Source organism: Rhea americana, unplaced genomic scaffold (assembly GCF_003343005.1).
Source record: "Rhea americana isolate MKP2758 unplaced genomic scaffold, rheAme1 scaffold_41, whole genome shotgun sequence".
Lineage (NCBI taxonomy): Eukaryota > Metazoa > Chordata > Aves > Rheiformes > Rheidae > Rhea > Rhea americana.
Genome location: NW_028186546.1, coordinates 777052 through 794377, shown reverse-complemented (window position 1 = coordinate 794377; position 17326 = coordinate 777052). Strand labels below are relative to the sequence as shown.

At 39.6% G+C, this 17326-nt stretch overlaps 1 protein-coding gene across 1 annotated transcript in view; it reads left to right on the top strand.

The window, feature by feature from the left end:
- ATRN (attractin) overlaps positions 1 to 17326 on the top strand; it is a 133227-nt gene that overhangs the window by 48990 nt on the left and 66911 nt on the right. Inside the window, exons 10-19 of the mRNA XM_085314597.1 lie at positions 591 to 745; positions 4122 to 4206; positions 5870 to 6090; positions 7471 to 7592; positions 8130 to 8268; positions 9655 to 9836; positions 11512 to 11728; positions 12973 to 13158; positions 14937 to 15170; positions 15908 to 16045. Of these exons, the coding sequence (XP_085170723.1) occupies positions 591 to 745; positions 4122 to 4206; positions 5870 to 6090; positions 7471 to 7592; positions 8130 to 8268; positions 9655 to 9836; positions 11512 to 11728; positions 12973 to 13158; positions 14937 to 15170; positions 15908 to 16045 (1679 nt within the window). The remainder of the gene's footprint in view (positions 1 to 590; positions 746 to 4121; positions 4207 to 5869; positions 6091 to 7470; positions 7593 to 8129; positions 8269 to 9654; positions 9837 to 11511; positions 11729 to 12972; positions 13159 to 14936; positions 15171 to 15907; positions 16046 to 17326) is intronic.

Sequence of the window (17326 nt, the reverse complement as noted above, 5' to 3'; positions counted from 1 at the left end):
CGCTTTACGTTCAGTGCCGTGCTGATTAAAGATGAGGTCAATGGCTAATATGATTAATGCTATCCACGATTTAATCACGGATGAGACGCTGAGTTTTGCAAGTATTAAGCTGCAGGGCTCTATTATAGGCTGCTACATGGATTTCCCTGAAATAGTTTTGTTAGATTTGAGCCAAAAGATGGTATCTAGTTTAAAAGAAGTCTTTATATTAGTATAAAATGAATATTACCTTCACTGGGGTCCTCCAGCACTGTATCAGCAGCATAAATGACAATACTCAAAAGCTCAGTTACTGTGAAAACTAGATGACCCTCCTTAAGGAAGGGGTTGATGATTTTAAGACCTTTAGCTTTGAGAAGATGCTCTTGTGGTTGCCTGCCTCCCAYGAACAGGAAAGCAATTTGGAAGATGAGAGAATCACATTACAGGAGGAATTCAACAGTCTGCAAAGAAAGTTAAATATTCCATTGGAAAAAAAATAAGGAAACGGTATCCCTGTRCAATTGCTTCTCTAGTGCGGATTCATGGGCTGTTTTGTCTTTGTCGGGTACTAATCGGTTGCATTAATACATGTGYTCTTATTTCTGAAGGACAATTCTTAAAGACAGTAGATTTTTTCGCTATTTGCACACTGCTGTGATAGTGAGTGGCACCATGCTGGTGTTTGGAGGAAACACGCACAACGACACCTCCATGAGCCATGGCGCTAAGTGCTTTTCTTCGGATTTTATGGCATACGATATTGGTAAGTTCTTCAAAAATAATAATAAAAAAAAAGTCTTGGAGATTCAAAGCGAACTGTCTTCTGAAAGACTAATTTACATGCTGTGTATATTATGCCAAATGCTACTAAGCAGACTGCATAAGAATGTGTAATCAGGAGAGGCAAAACGAGCTGCTGCAGTGATTTCTTGGCAAATAGGCAGCAGCGTTGTGGTCGTTAGTTTATACCTAACCTTAAGCATTAAAAATTATTTCTTAAAGAAGGTTCTATCTCAATCAAAAAGCTTAGCAGATATTTTGAGTATGTTTTAATCTCAAAATTAGCAAAAAATGTAAGGTTTCTTATGATAAAAGCACTGAACACTGTTGAAGCTCCACTTACAGGTTACATGCTCTTGTTTTAACTGACAGTCAGTTAACTAACTGAACTGTAAGCTCAGTTGGTTAATATGTACACTTTAAAAGAATAAACTCTCCCATACTCATTATTTAAAAACAAAGCTGAATGTTTAGGTTTTATTTTGAAGGATTAGATTTTGATGAGTTTGAGTAACCAGAAGAGGGCAGCATTTATTTGTGAATCTGGAGACCAGAGACTGTGCATTTAAGAAGAAGAAGAAAAAAAAAGGATGAAATTATCTGAAAGAAGATGCRTGCATATTCAGATAATTCCCTTTGGAAAAAAAAATCTTTACTCATATCACRTTCTCCCATCTGCCATTARAATTCCTTGAAATATGGGATCTCTTATTTGATTCCCTGAAATAATCATGTATGCCCGAATTAGTGGAATGATTGTCCGCTGAGATTGCACTCCTGGTTTCTGAAAGGAATATGCCAGCAAACGGGTTGCTTTGAGGAGCAGTATTTGTCATGCTTGTGCGGTTTCGCTGTCTGTAACAAGGACTATTCCCTTCTGCTACCTGCGATTGCAAGTCATATCCCTGCGGGATCTGTTATGTGGTCCTAGCTAGCTTAATTGTGAGTTTTTAACTTAAAAACTAGCTATTTTGACAGTCAAATGGAGGAGAGAGCGATTTTTTAAAACTTGGATGACAGTAGGGATGGATTTTTTTTCTTGCTAAACTTTGCTATCTTCCGTGACCCCCTGAACTCTCTGTTAGATGTAAAACGCAAATTGCATTAGTTTGACAAAATATGTCAATAGCGATGCTCTTCTGATGCGCTTTTGTAACGGGCCGGCTTCCTCTTGCGGGAAATTTGCTGTAATCGACTTGCCCGGTCTTTGCCAGATTTACACTGAGAATTAGGGCTTGCATTGATCGTGCTTCATGCGGCAGGGGTGGGAAGCTTTCCCGTGCTCTGGCAATACTCTCGTTCCGATAACGCAGAGACTCTCGGGCTGAAAGCTGGAAAGAACAGCTTTCCTTTTGGGGAAAAGGGGTTGTGCTTTCCGCGSGGTCGAATCCCTTCTCCATGGGATGCACCTCCAACATGAGCAGAACCGTCACGGGCAGCTTGTCTCTAAATACAGTTACTGCAGTTTAAGTAACYTTTCCCTTTCATTTCTAAATAAATTTTAACTTTGTTTTTCTAAAAATCGGCATGAAATATTCATATAAAGGCTACGTGCGTATAATGAGCTCTTCTCCCCCCTCCCTCCCCCCAGGAGAGAAATTAAATTTCTTCTATTTACTCAATCGAAAATTAGATGCCAAACATAGAAGGAGGCTGGATATTTTCATAGCATATAGGTTCTATTTGTATAGTACATTTAATAATGTCCTGTGCATTGTAAATTTTAGGTTTGGCTTAACTCATAAGTCAGGAAGGAGAGTGTTCTTTATAGTTTCAGAATTATTCATTTTTTCCAATACTTGATCTTCTGTTAAAGATGGGAAAGAAGCTTAGAAAGCAAAACATTCCAAGCCTTCCATTAATGTTGCAAAATATGTTTCTTGGCCTCACATAACTCAACTCTCTGGATTAAAAAAAATCACAAATTGCTGTCCAATTTTGCTGAAGTTTCCTGTTAAAAATTGGAACCATGCATGCTTGTTTCATGAGTGATACTGTGGTAGGTTAAATTCTTTTCAAATTGAGTAAATGGCATGAAAAAATAAATTTTAAAATCATGATATACCAAAGTATTAAATCCAACCATTTAGGTCCTATGTATTTTATTTATCAGCACTCTCTTACCTTGAACAAAAGTGTCTGTGGGTTGCTTACTAAACACTTTTCCAATTAAATTTGGTAAAGAATTAATGAGGTGGTTTTTCTCTGTCTTCTCGCTTTATTTACATTCTAATTTTGGTTTGTAGACTTATTTTTCAGAAGCTCGGTCCATGACAGAATAGTTTTATCTTGTATTTATGAATCTGTGAGTGTTGGTGAGGCTCTGCAGATCTTTACAACAGATTGACTCTTCTGTCTTAATTGCAAAAATTGCATTCAACTGCTTCTGGGACATTAACCCCCAAGGTGTTCCCATTCACTTTGCAAAGTTTAAGTGGTATGAATTGGAGTGACTTTTCTACTTTTATTCCTTTGATTGCTCAGTGGGTTATGTGTTTCTTGAGTTGTTTTTTTTTTTTTTCATACTGCCTAAAGGAAAAAATTACCTGAGAAACCAAAGTAAAAAATGAAGCAGAACTTACAAATGTTATGCTAATAGAAAAAGATGGAATAATCTTGCATTATGTTAAAAGGAGAAAAAAAAAACAACTAAAAATCCTTAAGCTATGATGAGTGAAAAATATTTTTAAAAACATGGATAGCTGCCCTCTAGGAACATAATTGCAATGGAGGAAAAAAGAAAAAAAAAAAGATAAAAGTCTCTATTCTCAGTGTGGGCAAAACTGCAAATAATTCACGTACGAACAGATAAAAGCTGAACTTGTTATGGAGTGAAAAATTCCACTAGTTAAGGAAAAAAAGGCCTTTCAAAGCACCACTACTTAATTACATGTGATTGCAAAAAAGCTAATAACCTCTTCAACACAAAGCCATGAAACTTTGTTTCATAATGAGCGGTCTAGATGGTGGGGCAGGGCTGTTGCATCCTTCCTTTTCCTTTCTGTGATAGCGTGAGGTCAGCGTGAAGACGAAGTCTTTAAGCTTAAAGTGTTGCAAAACAAGGTAACGCCGTTGTGTTAGATTCTTCTGGAGGCTCTGTTCTTCCTCTGAGGCGGTCAAGAAAGATCTTTGGTGTTAAAGTGGTTGTAAATGGACATAGCATCAACTTTGTCTTGACGCGCTCTAGTGCCATGTGTGTTCGTAAACTGCCCTATTTCGCTCTAGACAGTTGCATGTTGGTGATAGGTAGAATAGTCATTGAAGTCCTATGGGATTTTTGAGGAAGGAAGGTGCGATGTAAACTGAGTTATTCATTATACAGGAGGAACTTTTCTGAAATGAGCTTTCCTTCATCCTAGCTTGTGATCAGTGGTCTGTGCTTCCTCGCCCTGATCTCCATCACGACGTGAACAGGTTTGGACATTCTGCTGTGCTGTACAACAGGTAAGGAAGCAAAGACTCTGGCGTGGGGTGGCATATTTCATATCTCAGTGAAGTCAAGCACCTTCACGTGTCTCTGCATCTGCATGTGTCTGTGTGCATGTTGATGTATGTAGATCCAAGACATGAGGTTTGAGAATGTCTCTTCCAAATCTGCTCAAGTTCTCTGATCTTGACTCTTGTAGTGACTTCAGTGTCCACTCTTTACTTTCAGCCCTTTTGTTCTTCTGAGCTTCTAGCAGGTCAGCTTCTTTGCTTGACTAAGCTGTCTCAGCTCAGTTGTTTCAAAAATTGAATTGTTTGTTTTCTCTTTTTCTCCTCCTATCTACCTGCACTGTCAACTTTTATCTTCAAAACCACGGCTTTCCCTCCTGGTTTCTAAAGTTGACGTCTTAGTTTACGTAGCTTATTCCAGTCTGGCTCTTCTGTACCAGTCATATAATGTACAATGCTTGGGTGAAATCATAGATGAGATTCCTCTCATAGATGAGATGCCTGCCATTTAGCATTATATTGCTGTAGCCATAGCCATGCTTTCAGGCGAATATCTCTGTTACTGTCTTTGGGTCGATGGAACCGAGTTTGAGGCAGCCTTCAAGGAAATGATATTTCGTAGGAGTCTTACGCTCCGATTCCTTCATCCTTTAGAAGATGTCTCTCATGAATCAGTAACGTTATTTCAAGGACTGTTTAAGCTAGACAGATAACTCATACCTCATTTAAAAGAAAAATATACCTCTAGATGCTGCATCTCTAGATATATTTCTATATATCTAGAGAATCTACTATATACCTCTCTTTTTGTCTCTGCAAACAATCACTCACTATTGTTTTGTTACCATATTTATTGAATAACAGCTCTGTGCATTCTCCCATGAAGAATGAGTAAGCCTATGCTTAAGCGCTTTCCTGAATTGGGATGAAAATACAGTGTTAAAATGTTTTTTAATCAACCAAAACTTTTATTTAATTGCATTAATTCTTCTGCATTGTCTTGTTAAATACACACTTACAAACATGGATGCGTAGGTTTTTGGGGTGCCATTTTTATGTGACTAATGAAATCTGATATTATGCCTAAATCAATTGTGATATTAAAGAAGATTTAAAGAAAAAAATACATTTTTTTCTCAAAGCATTACTGTTAGCTGACACAACGACTCTTTGCTCAGTTGCTAAGGGCCATGAAAATAACTGTGGTTTTGTCACAACAGTGTACCAAGATGTGACAACATTGAATTGTTTTGTCACAGTTTCTGAACACTGATTCAGTGGTGTGATACCATCTCACCTGTTTTAGCCTTCCTCCCTTTCTTACCACTGTTCTTGAAAGGAGAATCCTGCATGTCTGCAATATTTTATGTATATTCACACTTGTGGGGTGTCACCCAGAGGTTTGACTGAAAGGGAGGGTCAGTGCTTTATCTAAGGTATATTTGATGCTGTCTTTCTCAGAAGCCATGTATTGAGATCCGTTGGGTTCTCTGACCTAGTGGAACCTGATTGACCCTTTTCTTTAGTGCGTTACTTAACCAATATCTGTTTATTTGGATATATGCACACTGCAGTTTTAATAAACGCCTTACACGTTGAATAAAACTGAGCTGCAGCAGTACATGAGCTGTAAACACAGACGTGTTTATATGTTTACTTGCGTTTTGTTCAGCACCATGTATGTATTTGGAGGCTTCAACAGCCTCCTTCTGAGCGACATACTGAAGTACGCACCGGAGCAATGTGAAGCTTTTGACAACGAAACGGCTTGTTTGCGAGCGGGTCCTGGAGTCCGGTGCGTGTGGAATGCCACCCTTCCCCGCTGTGTCCCCTGGGAGATGGCAACGATAGAGCAGCAGCAAAAAGTCTTTGAAGACTGTCCTCCTAAGCCAGGTATGTGCAGTGTCCTCTCTGCTTCCCTCTCCTGAGGTGCCTAGAGTTTTTCCTTTCCAAATTCCATCTTGCGTTATTTTTGTGCCATTGCCAGAAAAAGTTTAAGACACGAGGGCTGTTGTTCTGTTTCTATATATGCCCTCAGAGGAATCCCTCTGACCAAGCAGCAGCAGTGGRACGAGGACTTCTGCAGCTCCTGTCCATCCTGGAGCTACTGCGTTGGTTCCTTAGGGCGTATTTCTTCTATACTGGGTGTCACTTTCCAAAAACYTTGTACTTATTTTCTCATCGCAAGCAGATGACATAATCAGTCAGGAATCAGTCCTGGACCATTGCTGTGTAGATAGTTGCTCCAAGAACCGTCCTTGTGAGAGCCAGCAAGTCTTTTGATGAGCACCATGGGGCAAGGGAGGGGGCAGGAGATCTGGGCCCCACTCTGTTATTCTGTGCCCTTCAAGGGAGATAGTAGGAAGAGAGTTATCAAAGTCACAGAATCAGACGCTTGAGGTTGGAAGGGACGTCTGGAGATCTTCTAGTCCAACCTCCCTGCTCAAGCAGATCACCTAGARCATGTTAGACAGGGTTGCATCCAGGCAGATTTTGAATATCTCCAGAGAAGGAGACTCCACAACCTCTCTGGGCAACCTGGTCCAGTGCTAAAAAGTTGCTTTATTTTTCCWTGTGCAGTATTATATGGCTAGAGGCTTAGAAAAAGAACATATGCTTTATGGTTTGATTGCTGTGGTCTCCCTTACGATAACTTTCTAACAACTACTCAATGCTTTATCCCAAAGTATTCACTGCTCTGAATTGAATTATATGAACCTTGATTATGTAATAGATTGCAGGCCTTAATTATTTAAAAGAAATTGATGTAAAGGGACATTGCTTTGATGGGCTCTCAATGTACAATACAATAAATTTTCACAAAACACAGGCGATAAGCAATTGGAAGGATGAAGTGGAAAATTCAAGCTTTGCATAAAAATGCTTCACATAATTGAAGGCCAGGATTTCAGCAAAAAGGGGCCTGCAGCGATAGATTTTTCCCTGTCCTTTTTAAATGTCCTCTGATATCATCTGCATGTGCATTAATTGAACATTCATGCATGGTCTTAGTTCATGTGCTTCTGTGTCCTGGCACATTTTCTTGTATTGTGTTTTACTGATACTTGGGCACTAAAAATGATTAATGGTACAAAAGAATGCAATTTTTCTAGCAGTCCAATCCCATGAAAGTGTCTGATCTACTGACTAGTTGATAATGGAAAATCTCCAGACAGTACTGTATGGTTATATCTTTTGCTGTATATAATCAAGTTCTTAGAAGTCTGTCAGGAAATGCCTGTTTTTGGTCATGCAGGTTTTTTTCTTTAATAGTTGTAGACAATGAAAAATGTGATCAGATTACAGACTGCTATAGCTGTACAGCAAATACAAACAACTGTCAATGGTGCACTGACCAGTGTATCTCAATGCAGAACAACTGCACAGAAGAACAGGTAAAGTCTCTAATACTTCTGTAGTTTAAATTGAACTTTTGAACAGTTGCATGTCCAGATGTCTTCATCTGACAATATGACCSCTCCTGGTTTGGTGTCGCCAGTGCATGCGTAGCTCTGAACTGCTGACGTTTGACTTTTTCAAGTTGATCCAAGGGCTTTTCGTGGGAGTATTTCMCTTTTTAAGTTAAAAGGATACCCACGGGCAGGGGTGGAGGGGAAGGTTTCACGGTGAGTGCCGTGTGATTATTCGCTAAGGCACGTTATCCTTTTGGGTTTGCCATTGATAGAGCCTTTCCTGGCTTCTAAACCGGACAGGAAGAACTAACCTTTTTGTAAAAGGTCTAGTGAGGAAAATGTGTCAAATGCTGGCCTGGGGGAACATCCTAAATATGCAGTAGAGGCTATACCCACTGTCWCAACTTTCAAATATATAGGTTGCGTTGTAGATCTGAACTGTAGAGCTTAGCGCGGTAGTGTGTGTTAAACAGACCTGTCTGGAGAAGAAAGAAACCTTATCTGTGCTATTTATTTTAGGTTCCTATTACTGTATATGATAATTGTCCGAAAGATAACCCTGCATATTATTGCAACAAAAAGACAAGTTGTAAAAGCTGTGCCATGGATCAAAACTGTCAGTGGGAACCTAGGAATCAGGAGTGCATTGCTTTACCAGGTAGGTATTGATTGTAGTTGTGTAAAATAATAATAAAAATAATAAAAAAMCAGAATTAATTCAGTCTGAAAATACTGTTTTTTTAAGTAATCTTTTACTGTTGAGGTGGAGCAAATAATATTCTTTAATAGTGATGTATTTCATCATGATTGTACAAAACTTTGTTTCAGGGAAGTTCAGAAAGTCTGATGGAGTATTCTTCAGCCTTTTCAGTCCTAGTCGTCTGAAGAGGAATATAATCATTTATATAATTATTAGCCTGTATTTCATCTCTGTTTTTTTTTCATTTGATAATAAAAGGAGCACTGTTGATATAATAGACTTCTGTAAGGTATTAAATTTAATAATGCATGCTAATTAATTTTAGAAGCTACAGTTGCGGAATGGCACATACTGGACAGATTAGACAAATAACATCTAAATGTGTAAGGAAAATTCTCTTATTAGAGTGTTTCCAGTGGGAGCTCATAGGAGTTGATCATTAGTTCCAAGTAGGAAATACAGCTTCTTCAGCAGTTGACATTTTGACATTTACAGTTAATAAAATATCGAGAAAGGGAGAAAAAACACAAGGACAGGATCTTCAGATTGACGTAGATTGCTTTCCTCTAGTAACCCGCTTAGGTCTGGACGTGAGACTTCAGAGAAGAATCACGAAAGTGAGAAAAGCGTCTTTTAATGAGACATATAAAGAGTTTAGTGTTAAGTTATTGTAGAGAAGGGGATGATTCAGTCATATTCTGTAAATAAAATAAAAAATAAATAATAAAAAAAAACCACCTGAAAAGCTGACAGTTGAGAGCTTTTCAGTCTGTTAGACCAATCTAAACCCGTTGTAGGTAGCCATTGGCTCTGCAAAGATTCACACTAAAAATGTTCATCATGTTTCTAGTAAGTATACRTAGAAGTTCGCTTATAGGGGGAAATTACCACAGACTGTTACTAGTTCTTTAGTAGCRGGCATGACTGTTCTCAAGATTAAACAGTAATTAATCCTGGAAATTTGCTGCCATGGACAGGATTACCAGCAACCTCCTCCTGCAGCAAATTATTCTCATGGTTGTGATTCAAGATAAGGCTTAARCCATCAGCAAAATATTCATTTACTTTCCTCTGTTCTTTCGTCTGAAATGATTTTACTGTTCTAGGTTCAAGTAAGTGTTTTTACTATGTGCTACAGATTATTAAAAGAAGATGCCTCGCTTTAGCTCCCCTAAATAGCKTTCCTTTCTTCCAAATTATTTATACGTAAATATTTTTGAGCGTGCCAGCCAAGCTGACAAACCCATACTGCTCTTGGAGAGGTCTGTAGGTTTTGTTTTGGTGGAACAGCTCTTTCACTGCTTTGAATTTAGTGAAGATCACCTGTATCTCCTGTTTTTCCAGAAAATATCTGTGGGACAAACTGGCATTTGGTTGGCAACTCATGCTTGAAAATCACTAACGCGAAGGAGAACTATGATCATGCCAAACTGTCCTGCAGATCCAACGGTGCTTTTCTGGCTTCTCTTACGACCCAGAAAAAGGTAGAATTTGTTCTGAAGGAACTGCATAAGATGCAGGCTTCGGTGAGTGCTTCTCTCGAATGTCCWCTGACTAATTAAAACTCTGACTGTGGGGAAAGTTTTTGCTGGGGTATTGCATGCTCTGCCCAGAATAGACTTGTCTCTTAACCAAAAAAAGGCTGTTTTTTTTTTTTTCTTTTGAAATTCAGCATACCCTATGGGTGCTTTTGAAGTGGGATTGTAGAGAATGTAAATGTGAGAGATAAGTATAAACACGCGCGGTGCCTCCGAGGTATTGCTTGCTGTAATGAAATCGTTCTCACGTTTCTCTTGCGGGGGGTACATGACTACAACAGGGACGAGAGTGGTTCTCGCGACTCCTACGAAGTATCTTATAAATGATGGTCCCTTTGGGGCACCATAGGTGTTTAATGCAAAGCATTTCAAGTTATTTATTCTGTTCTGAAAAGTGCTTAAAATGCCGGTTTCTTACTCAGCAGATCGGCATGACTTATTTGGAGYTGTATAGGCTTTATTTACAGGCAGGTACTTTCCTGCCTGAGCCAACCCGAAGGGAATCAAGATCTATCCCTCTTYGTGCATCAGCAAAATAGATTTTTTTCRTTTTTTTTATTATTATTTTGCTAGTYGCTGGCATTCAGGTTTTCAGGGCGGGTCGTGCAGGTGGTACTGAAGTCTTAAAAGTCTTAAAGGAGGATGTTGGRCAGCTTTGCCGAGAGCCCAGTTTGGTCTGCCGAGCTGCTGCTCCTTGGTAGCACATCCAAATAGCTCCTCAAGGGTCTCGGAGGCCAGTTTGCCTAGGGCTGGCAAGCAGGAAAAGTTTTGGGCTGGAAAAATTGAAAACTTAAGAAAAATTGAAAATATATGGGTATTAGCCCCTAGAACTGTGTAGCCCTGACGTAATTAAATTTGCAGCATTAGGTTTTAAGAGTGCATAAAACTGGTTTGAAGTAGGTGAATGTTTCCTATAGCAGGAAGGGGAGGACTAAAGCATTCCTCGTGCAACTCTGCCACCAAATCACTTTGAGAAACGATCCCAACGGTGAAATATGTGTTGTACTGCTGCAGTTAAATTGCATCTCCACAAAATATAAAGCCTGCCAAAAAATAACTTGCCTGTAGAAACAGTTGTGTTATGGAGTCTTCATATTAATACTTCTTCTTCTTTTCTTTTCTTTCTTTTTTTTTTTTTTTTTTTTTTTGCCAATGGAGCAATAGTGGTTTGGATTTGACCTGCCCAATCCCTTTTCTTCCCCCGTGCACACACAATCTTTACCAGCAGGTTGCATCCGTTAAATTGTATAGTAGACTTCCAGTTTTCTTCCTTGTGTTAGCCTGTAGCTCCAGAAATTTCTTATTCCTGTATCTAACCATCTCTAAGGGCTGCAAATGCATGAAAGAGCACCTTACTGCTAATTTCATTATCAGCTGGCATGGATATGTTTGACTTGTTCTTCTCCGAGTTTGGATACTAGGAATGTGCTTAAAAAAAGAAAGAAAGAAATTGAGTGTTTCCTAAAGGATTTCTTTATCTCTTTTGGCATTTAATTCTGATGGCCCCGAGAAACAACTGTGTCTCTGTTGTGTTTTTGCAACAGCAGACCTGGCGAGGTCGCACAGCCRCTCTGCGCGGCGGCGAGTTTTATCTCCTTTCAATAGCTGAGGCAATAAAACCGTGCTGTTTATCGATCCTAACGTCACGCTTTGCTTTTTCCAGCTCAAAACTTTGACTCCGTGGGTTGGGCTGAGAAAAATCAACGTGTCCTACTGGTGCTGGGAAGACATGTCGCCCTTCACCAACACCCTGCTCCAGTGGCTCCCCGACGAGCCCAGCGACGCCGGCTTTTGCGGCTATTTGGCTGAGCCTTCCCAGCAGGGCCTGAAGGCAGCGACGTGCATCAACGAGGTTAACGGCAGCGTCTGCGAAAGGCCAGGTAGCCGCAGCTCTCATCTGCACGTCTCACGGGGAACGGCTTGGGTGATGTGTATTTATACTTCCTAGAGAGTCAATAAGCTCTCCTTCGTTACCTTCGTTAAAAAAATGGTGTCGTGATCTTCCTAAAAAGRAATAATAATAATAAAAAGAAGACTCTAAACAAATGTCCTTTGTACATACTTCACGCAAGGTTTTGGCGTTTTAAAACTAGCGCCACGTTTACGCTGTTAACTCTAAAATGCTCAGAGTACGTTACAGTTTAATTATTTTTCTCTGAATTGCRTGCCGGAATGTGGCATTTAGGTTAATTATGGTGTGGAGCCGTTTCCTGTTTCAAAAATGCAAAATAAAAGCTACTTTCCAGCTGAATGTTCCTTTTCTCTCCCGTGCGCTGTAGGGAGAGGAGAATTTTATCAAAGTTTGAAATTAATTGGGCAAGACACTTTAGAGATAATGAGATTTTTTTTTTTTTTTTAAAAAAAAAAGGCTATTTGCTTTTGGGGAGAGTCTTCTAGCTTTGTTGGAGCTGCATATCTTTTAAAATGGGTTGGTYTGTTAACTCTCCATTATAGCTGATTATTTCTGAATACCAATTAATGCCTTTTTAAGTTTTAAGAAAGTTGGCTGATTACATAAGATTTCTAAGTAAGTGACACCACTTTAAGTCATGCTTTGTGGCTGTGCAGGATGCGGATCATAAACGTGGCATTTTTAACTCAAAATTTCATCGTTTTGTTTTGTTTTCCACTTAACACATGCAGCACTTCAGTTTAAATTTAAAACTTATTTTATGGCCCAATAATAGTCACTTAAAACTGATGGTTAAGCTCTGGCTTGCACCAGAAATTCCTGAGCAGGTTTTGCTTTAAATACTCATTTTTATGGGTGGAGCTGATCAATTCGCTTAACGTACGTCGCAATATTCTCACGTAAAATGTGGGTACTGTTCCCAACGGTTCTGTTAAAGCGAAGCAATGCGTTAATAAATGTATAAATGCAAAAACTGCATTAGTAACTCTGTGCTAATGCACGAGTAGTACATTAACCTTGGCATAAAGTTCTCCAGGCTGACCAGCACCACCACGGTCCAGATGAGGTGTTGCACATCTACGATACTTGGTTTGCATAATTCGTGGGCTTTATCTCCCGTATTTTTCGGTTGGGCCAAGTGAGTTTGGGCTTGGGGCTTATCRCCTGCGTCCTTCTCAGGCCGAAAGTTGATCCCTGCTCTCCCGCCCGCAGCTAATCACAGCGCCAAGCAGTGCCGCACGCCGTGCGCCCTGCGGACGCTGTGCGGCGAGTGCACCAGCGGCAGCTCCGAGTGCATGTGGTGCAGCAACATGAAGCAGTGCGTGGACTCCAACGCCTACGTGGCCTCCTTCCCCTACGGGCAGTGCATGGAGTGGTACACCATGAGCAGCTGTCCGCGTGAGTAGTCACCCCCGGCTGGCCTCGGGGGGGTTGCCTCTCTTTGCTGACCAAATTCTCATCAACCAGCAGCGCGCGTCTGTTGTACCGGAGAATAATACGGCAAATTCTGCCGAGGTAAGAAAGATCTGCTCCGAGGAGCTTGGAGTGTACGACTCAGCCCTGCAGTACGCTCTGTGTCATGTAAAGCGTTAAACAGAATTAGGTCCTGATTAAGGGAACTATCAATTAAACTAAATGGCAGATAATGTAGGCTTTGAAATGGGATGAAGAAATCTTTTTTTTTTTTTTTCCAAAGGAAGAAGTACTTGTTTCGTTATTTCAGTTCTTAGCTTTCAAATTGATTCTGTTATGTAATTTCATGTGATTAACTTCTTTCTCGTCTCTTTCTTTTTAATCTCTTCTATATCTCTTTTATTCATACATCTAATTTAATATTAGCTCATCTGTATCAAATCCAAATCGGGGATTATACGAACACTTTATCCTGAAGTATTGTCTCTGTATATCTCGGAGCAGAAATTTATAATTTATTTAAAATAGTGATTTTATTTTTCTTGGTAGATTCAAGCAAATTGCAAAAGATTTATGATGCTTTGAAATACTTACTGCCTTCTGTGCCTGGACATTTGTTTTACTTTTTTTTCTTTGTCAGAAGAAGTTGTTGAATTCCTTAGGAGTCAGAAAAGCCAGGGCTATTTGGGTATGTGGCTAGCAGATGGAGAGGAATATGCTCCTGGCCCACAGGAAGGAAATTGGGCAGTTTGAGCTGCTGCCTCAACTTCTGGAAGCTAACAGGAATAAGCCCGGGTAGCTCAGACCGCTATAAATTAAGAGACAGAGAGAATTAATTTCAAGTGACTGTCAAACACGAGTTTGTGAACTTCTCGTACTCCCAGAGGTCAAAAGTTGGAGGAAGCAGCAAGCAGAAGATGAGTAGATAAAAAGAATGAAAAACATTCTTTTTCCCATTTTTGCCTCCCCCAAAAGGCAAATATTACCCATTCAAACATCAAAATCAAGGAATATAGAGCATCTCCCAATTCATACATTTTTGAAGTTGTATTGGGAAAGGAAGAGCAAAACTTCTCTGTTTATAAGAGTTCCCTTCATCCCTGAAAAAGTCCAATTTGAAAAAGGAACTGCTGAATCTCAGTGATGGATCTTCCTCAATTTAGTTGATTGCTGGGCCTGGGGAGAGCTTGAACATGGCCCTCTACCCTAAAAAGACAAATTGCTTTTATACCCAGCGCTTCCTGACTCAGATAGATGCTTTAAGTAGTAGCATGCAATATTAAAGCATGTGATGAGAAGAGATTTGGAGTATGCAAATAAACTGYTTTTTAGCCTTTACTTCAAAACAGCTCATCTTATCTTCTGACTTGCTGCAAATCAAGCAGTGATCTTTCGTAGCTGGGAACATTYCACTATGATTTTAGTGGGTGATGTTTAATGGTCGGAAAAACCTTRTGTGTATTGCGTAGTTTCAGAAATCACTGATTAAATCAACATTTTAAAAATAAATTTATCTAATTATGATTTATTATATTTATCTAATTATTATATTTATGTATTTTAATTTATTTATTCTGGAGTAAATGTACCAATGGGAATGAAAATACRTATTATTGTTATAGGTGAATATCAGGCTGGAGATTTATGTTTTGGAGGAGAAAAGCACGTCAGGTCACAAAAGGCACACAAGAAATTCTTCATGTGTAGTTGCCTATGTTGCAAGACAGGTATTTGTTTCACAATTTGGGTTTTACTTTTTATAGCTGAAAACTGTTCAGGCTACTGCACCTGCGGTCACTGTTTGGAGCAGCCCGGCTGCGGATGGTGTACCGATCCGAGCAACACCGGAAAAGGGAAGTGCATAGAGGGCTCTTACAGAGGTCCGGTAAAGATGCCAACCCCGTCTGCAACAGGAAAACACAGCTTGGAGCCCACCCTCAATGTCAGCATGTGTCCTGCGGAGAATAAATATAATTGGTCCTTTATTCAGTGTCCAGGTAAATGAGCGGAGTTTAATTGTTCAAGCATTTGCAAGGTTACAAAAYTTAAATGCAAGGTGAGAGACTTTTTAAAAACATAGTGATGTCCATGTTCCCTCCCATTAAATGGAGGGAGAAAGAGAACTTGGAAGGCAGGTAAGAAATGCACGTTTTGAGAGGGAAGGAGTTGTGCAGGCATCTCTGAGTGAACTGCAGAGATTTGCTCCTTGAAGACTTATCTCAGATATTTTCCTTAATCTGTGCATTTTCTAGTAAGATTTTTCCTTTCCCTAYAAACCTTTACTGAGTGAACTTTTTTAATTTATTCAATTCAGGATTGTTTAAACCTTCAAAGAAAGAACTGCTTTTCTTTTTATTTAAGGCTTAGAACGATTCTGAAATACTGTTTTTGACACCAGATATGTAGAGTTAAATTACACGGCCTGCTGCTAACTCCCTCTCCCCAATTCCTCCTTGGGTATATGTCCCACCAGCTGCTTCCAGGCCTGTCAGTCCAGTATTTCCGTAATAGTTTGGAGTTCAGTTTACTGTGTGTTGCTTTAAATTTCAGGTTTTCAGTGCAGTCTTGTCTTTGCATTTATGTATTGCTAGAAAGTCTGCAAGAACCTCTTTGGAGTCTGTACGAAGTGGTTCATTCATAAGTCAGCTGAGCAGGCTCTACAACACAGAGCCTTTTAAGGCGTGTGAAGTGCTGTATTTGAGCATAAATACTCATCCTTTTCTGTTTTCCTCAGCCTGCCAGTGCAATGGGCACAGTAAGTGTGTAAATGAAAGCATCTGTGAAAAGTGTGAAAATCTAACAACTGGCAAACACTGTGAAACTTGTATTTCTGGTTACTATGGTGATCCTACTAATGGAGGAACGTGTCAGCGTAAGTGATGTCTTAAATCTTCTGCATTGAAAACTTTGTTTGTCACTCTCTACTCATTCTTGTTATCTTAACACAAGCTATATCCTGATTCTAGGTCTATTTAGGCTATTAATTTACTCTTAATTTTAAAAGGAAGGTAGTAATATAAGTAGCTGGTGTAACCTTGCTCTTGGTGAATGTCTTACTTCACATGAAACCAATGTTTAAGGAACATTGAGGCTCTGAGACGCATAGTCAGGCACAGGAGAGACAGTGAACATTCCTACAATCAAGAAACAATCCTTGCTTCTTCAAATCAAAGACACAAAAATTCTTTGACTTGCATTATGCGGGATAAAGATTATTTTACCGTCCTTTTTATACTTAAAACTAATGATTCAGTGTGGTCATTTAAATGTTCAGTTATCCTCTTCTGAGAAGAAACTGTGTTAATGTCTTAGACAAATTTCTGCTTTTCTAAATTCTACCTTTTATTACAGTTAGTTGRTATGTTGTTGATTTATTGTCATAATCATCTGCTTAGTAGAAGTGTAGCCGTATTTCACTGAGAACTTGGCTGGATTTCATTTTAGGATTAGGTGATCCCTGTTATAATTTCATTTTAGGTCCGTAAAGTGCTGATGGGCTTTTTGGCACGGCTAGGAAATGAACGTGGAAGATTTGTTCTGTCTTTAAACCTTGCAACATTGTTCTGAATTAGCTTATTTCGCAGTGCGCTACTGTAGGGARACCAGTCACAAGTTAGAGTTTAGCTGCGATAGGTGATACGCGGTTGTAAGGGAAGATGTTCTTTGCCCCAAAGAGATCTAAAAGGAGACTATAATTGGATGGACAGTAATGATAAAGGTAGGATAGAGATCGGTTTTTCAGCCTGAGGGTAGAATCAGTACCTCAGTCAAATGAGTTTTGGTGGTTTGTAGGCATCATGGAAGAAGTAGCTGTAGGTGATTAGTGAAGAGAAATTGAAGTCTTTGAGTTGTTCCCTCTGAGGGTGGAACGATTCAGGAGATGGTACCTGGAAGTTCATCGAGGGCKCCTCCTGGAAGTGGCGTCAACCTTCTGGAGGAGGATGAGAGCCAGTTGCTGGAGTGCAAACGGCCCATTTCTGAAAGCAAGAGCAAGTAGGTGACATTTGGCGCTGTGAAGAAGCACCCTCCCAGTGGAGAGATTTAGGAAAGGGCATGARACGATCAGAGACAAGCTTATAAAATTATTTTTCTGGCAGTGCTCCAAATGGAAAGGAAYGGTAGAAGGCTGCATTCCTTAGAGAAGAGAGAGTTG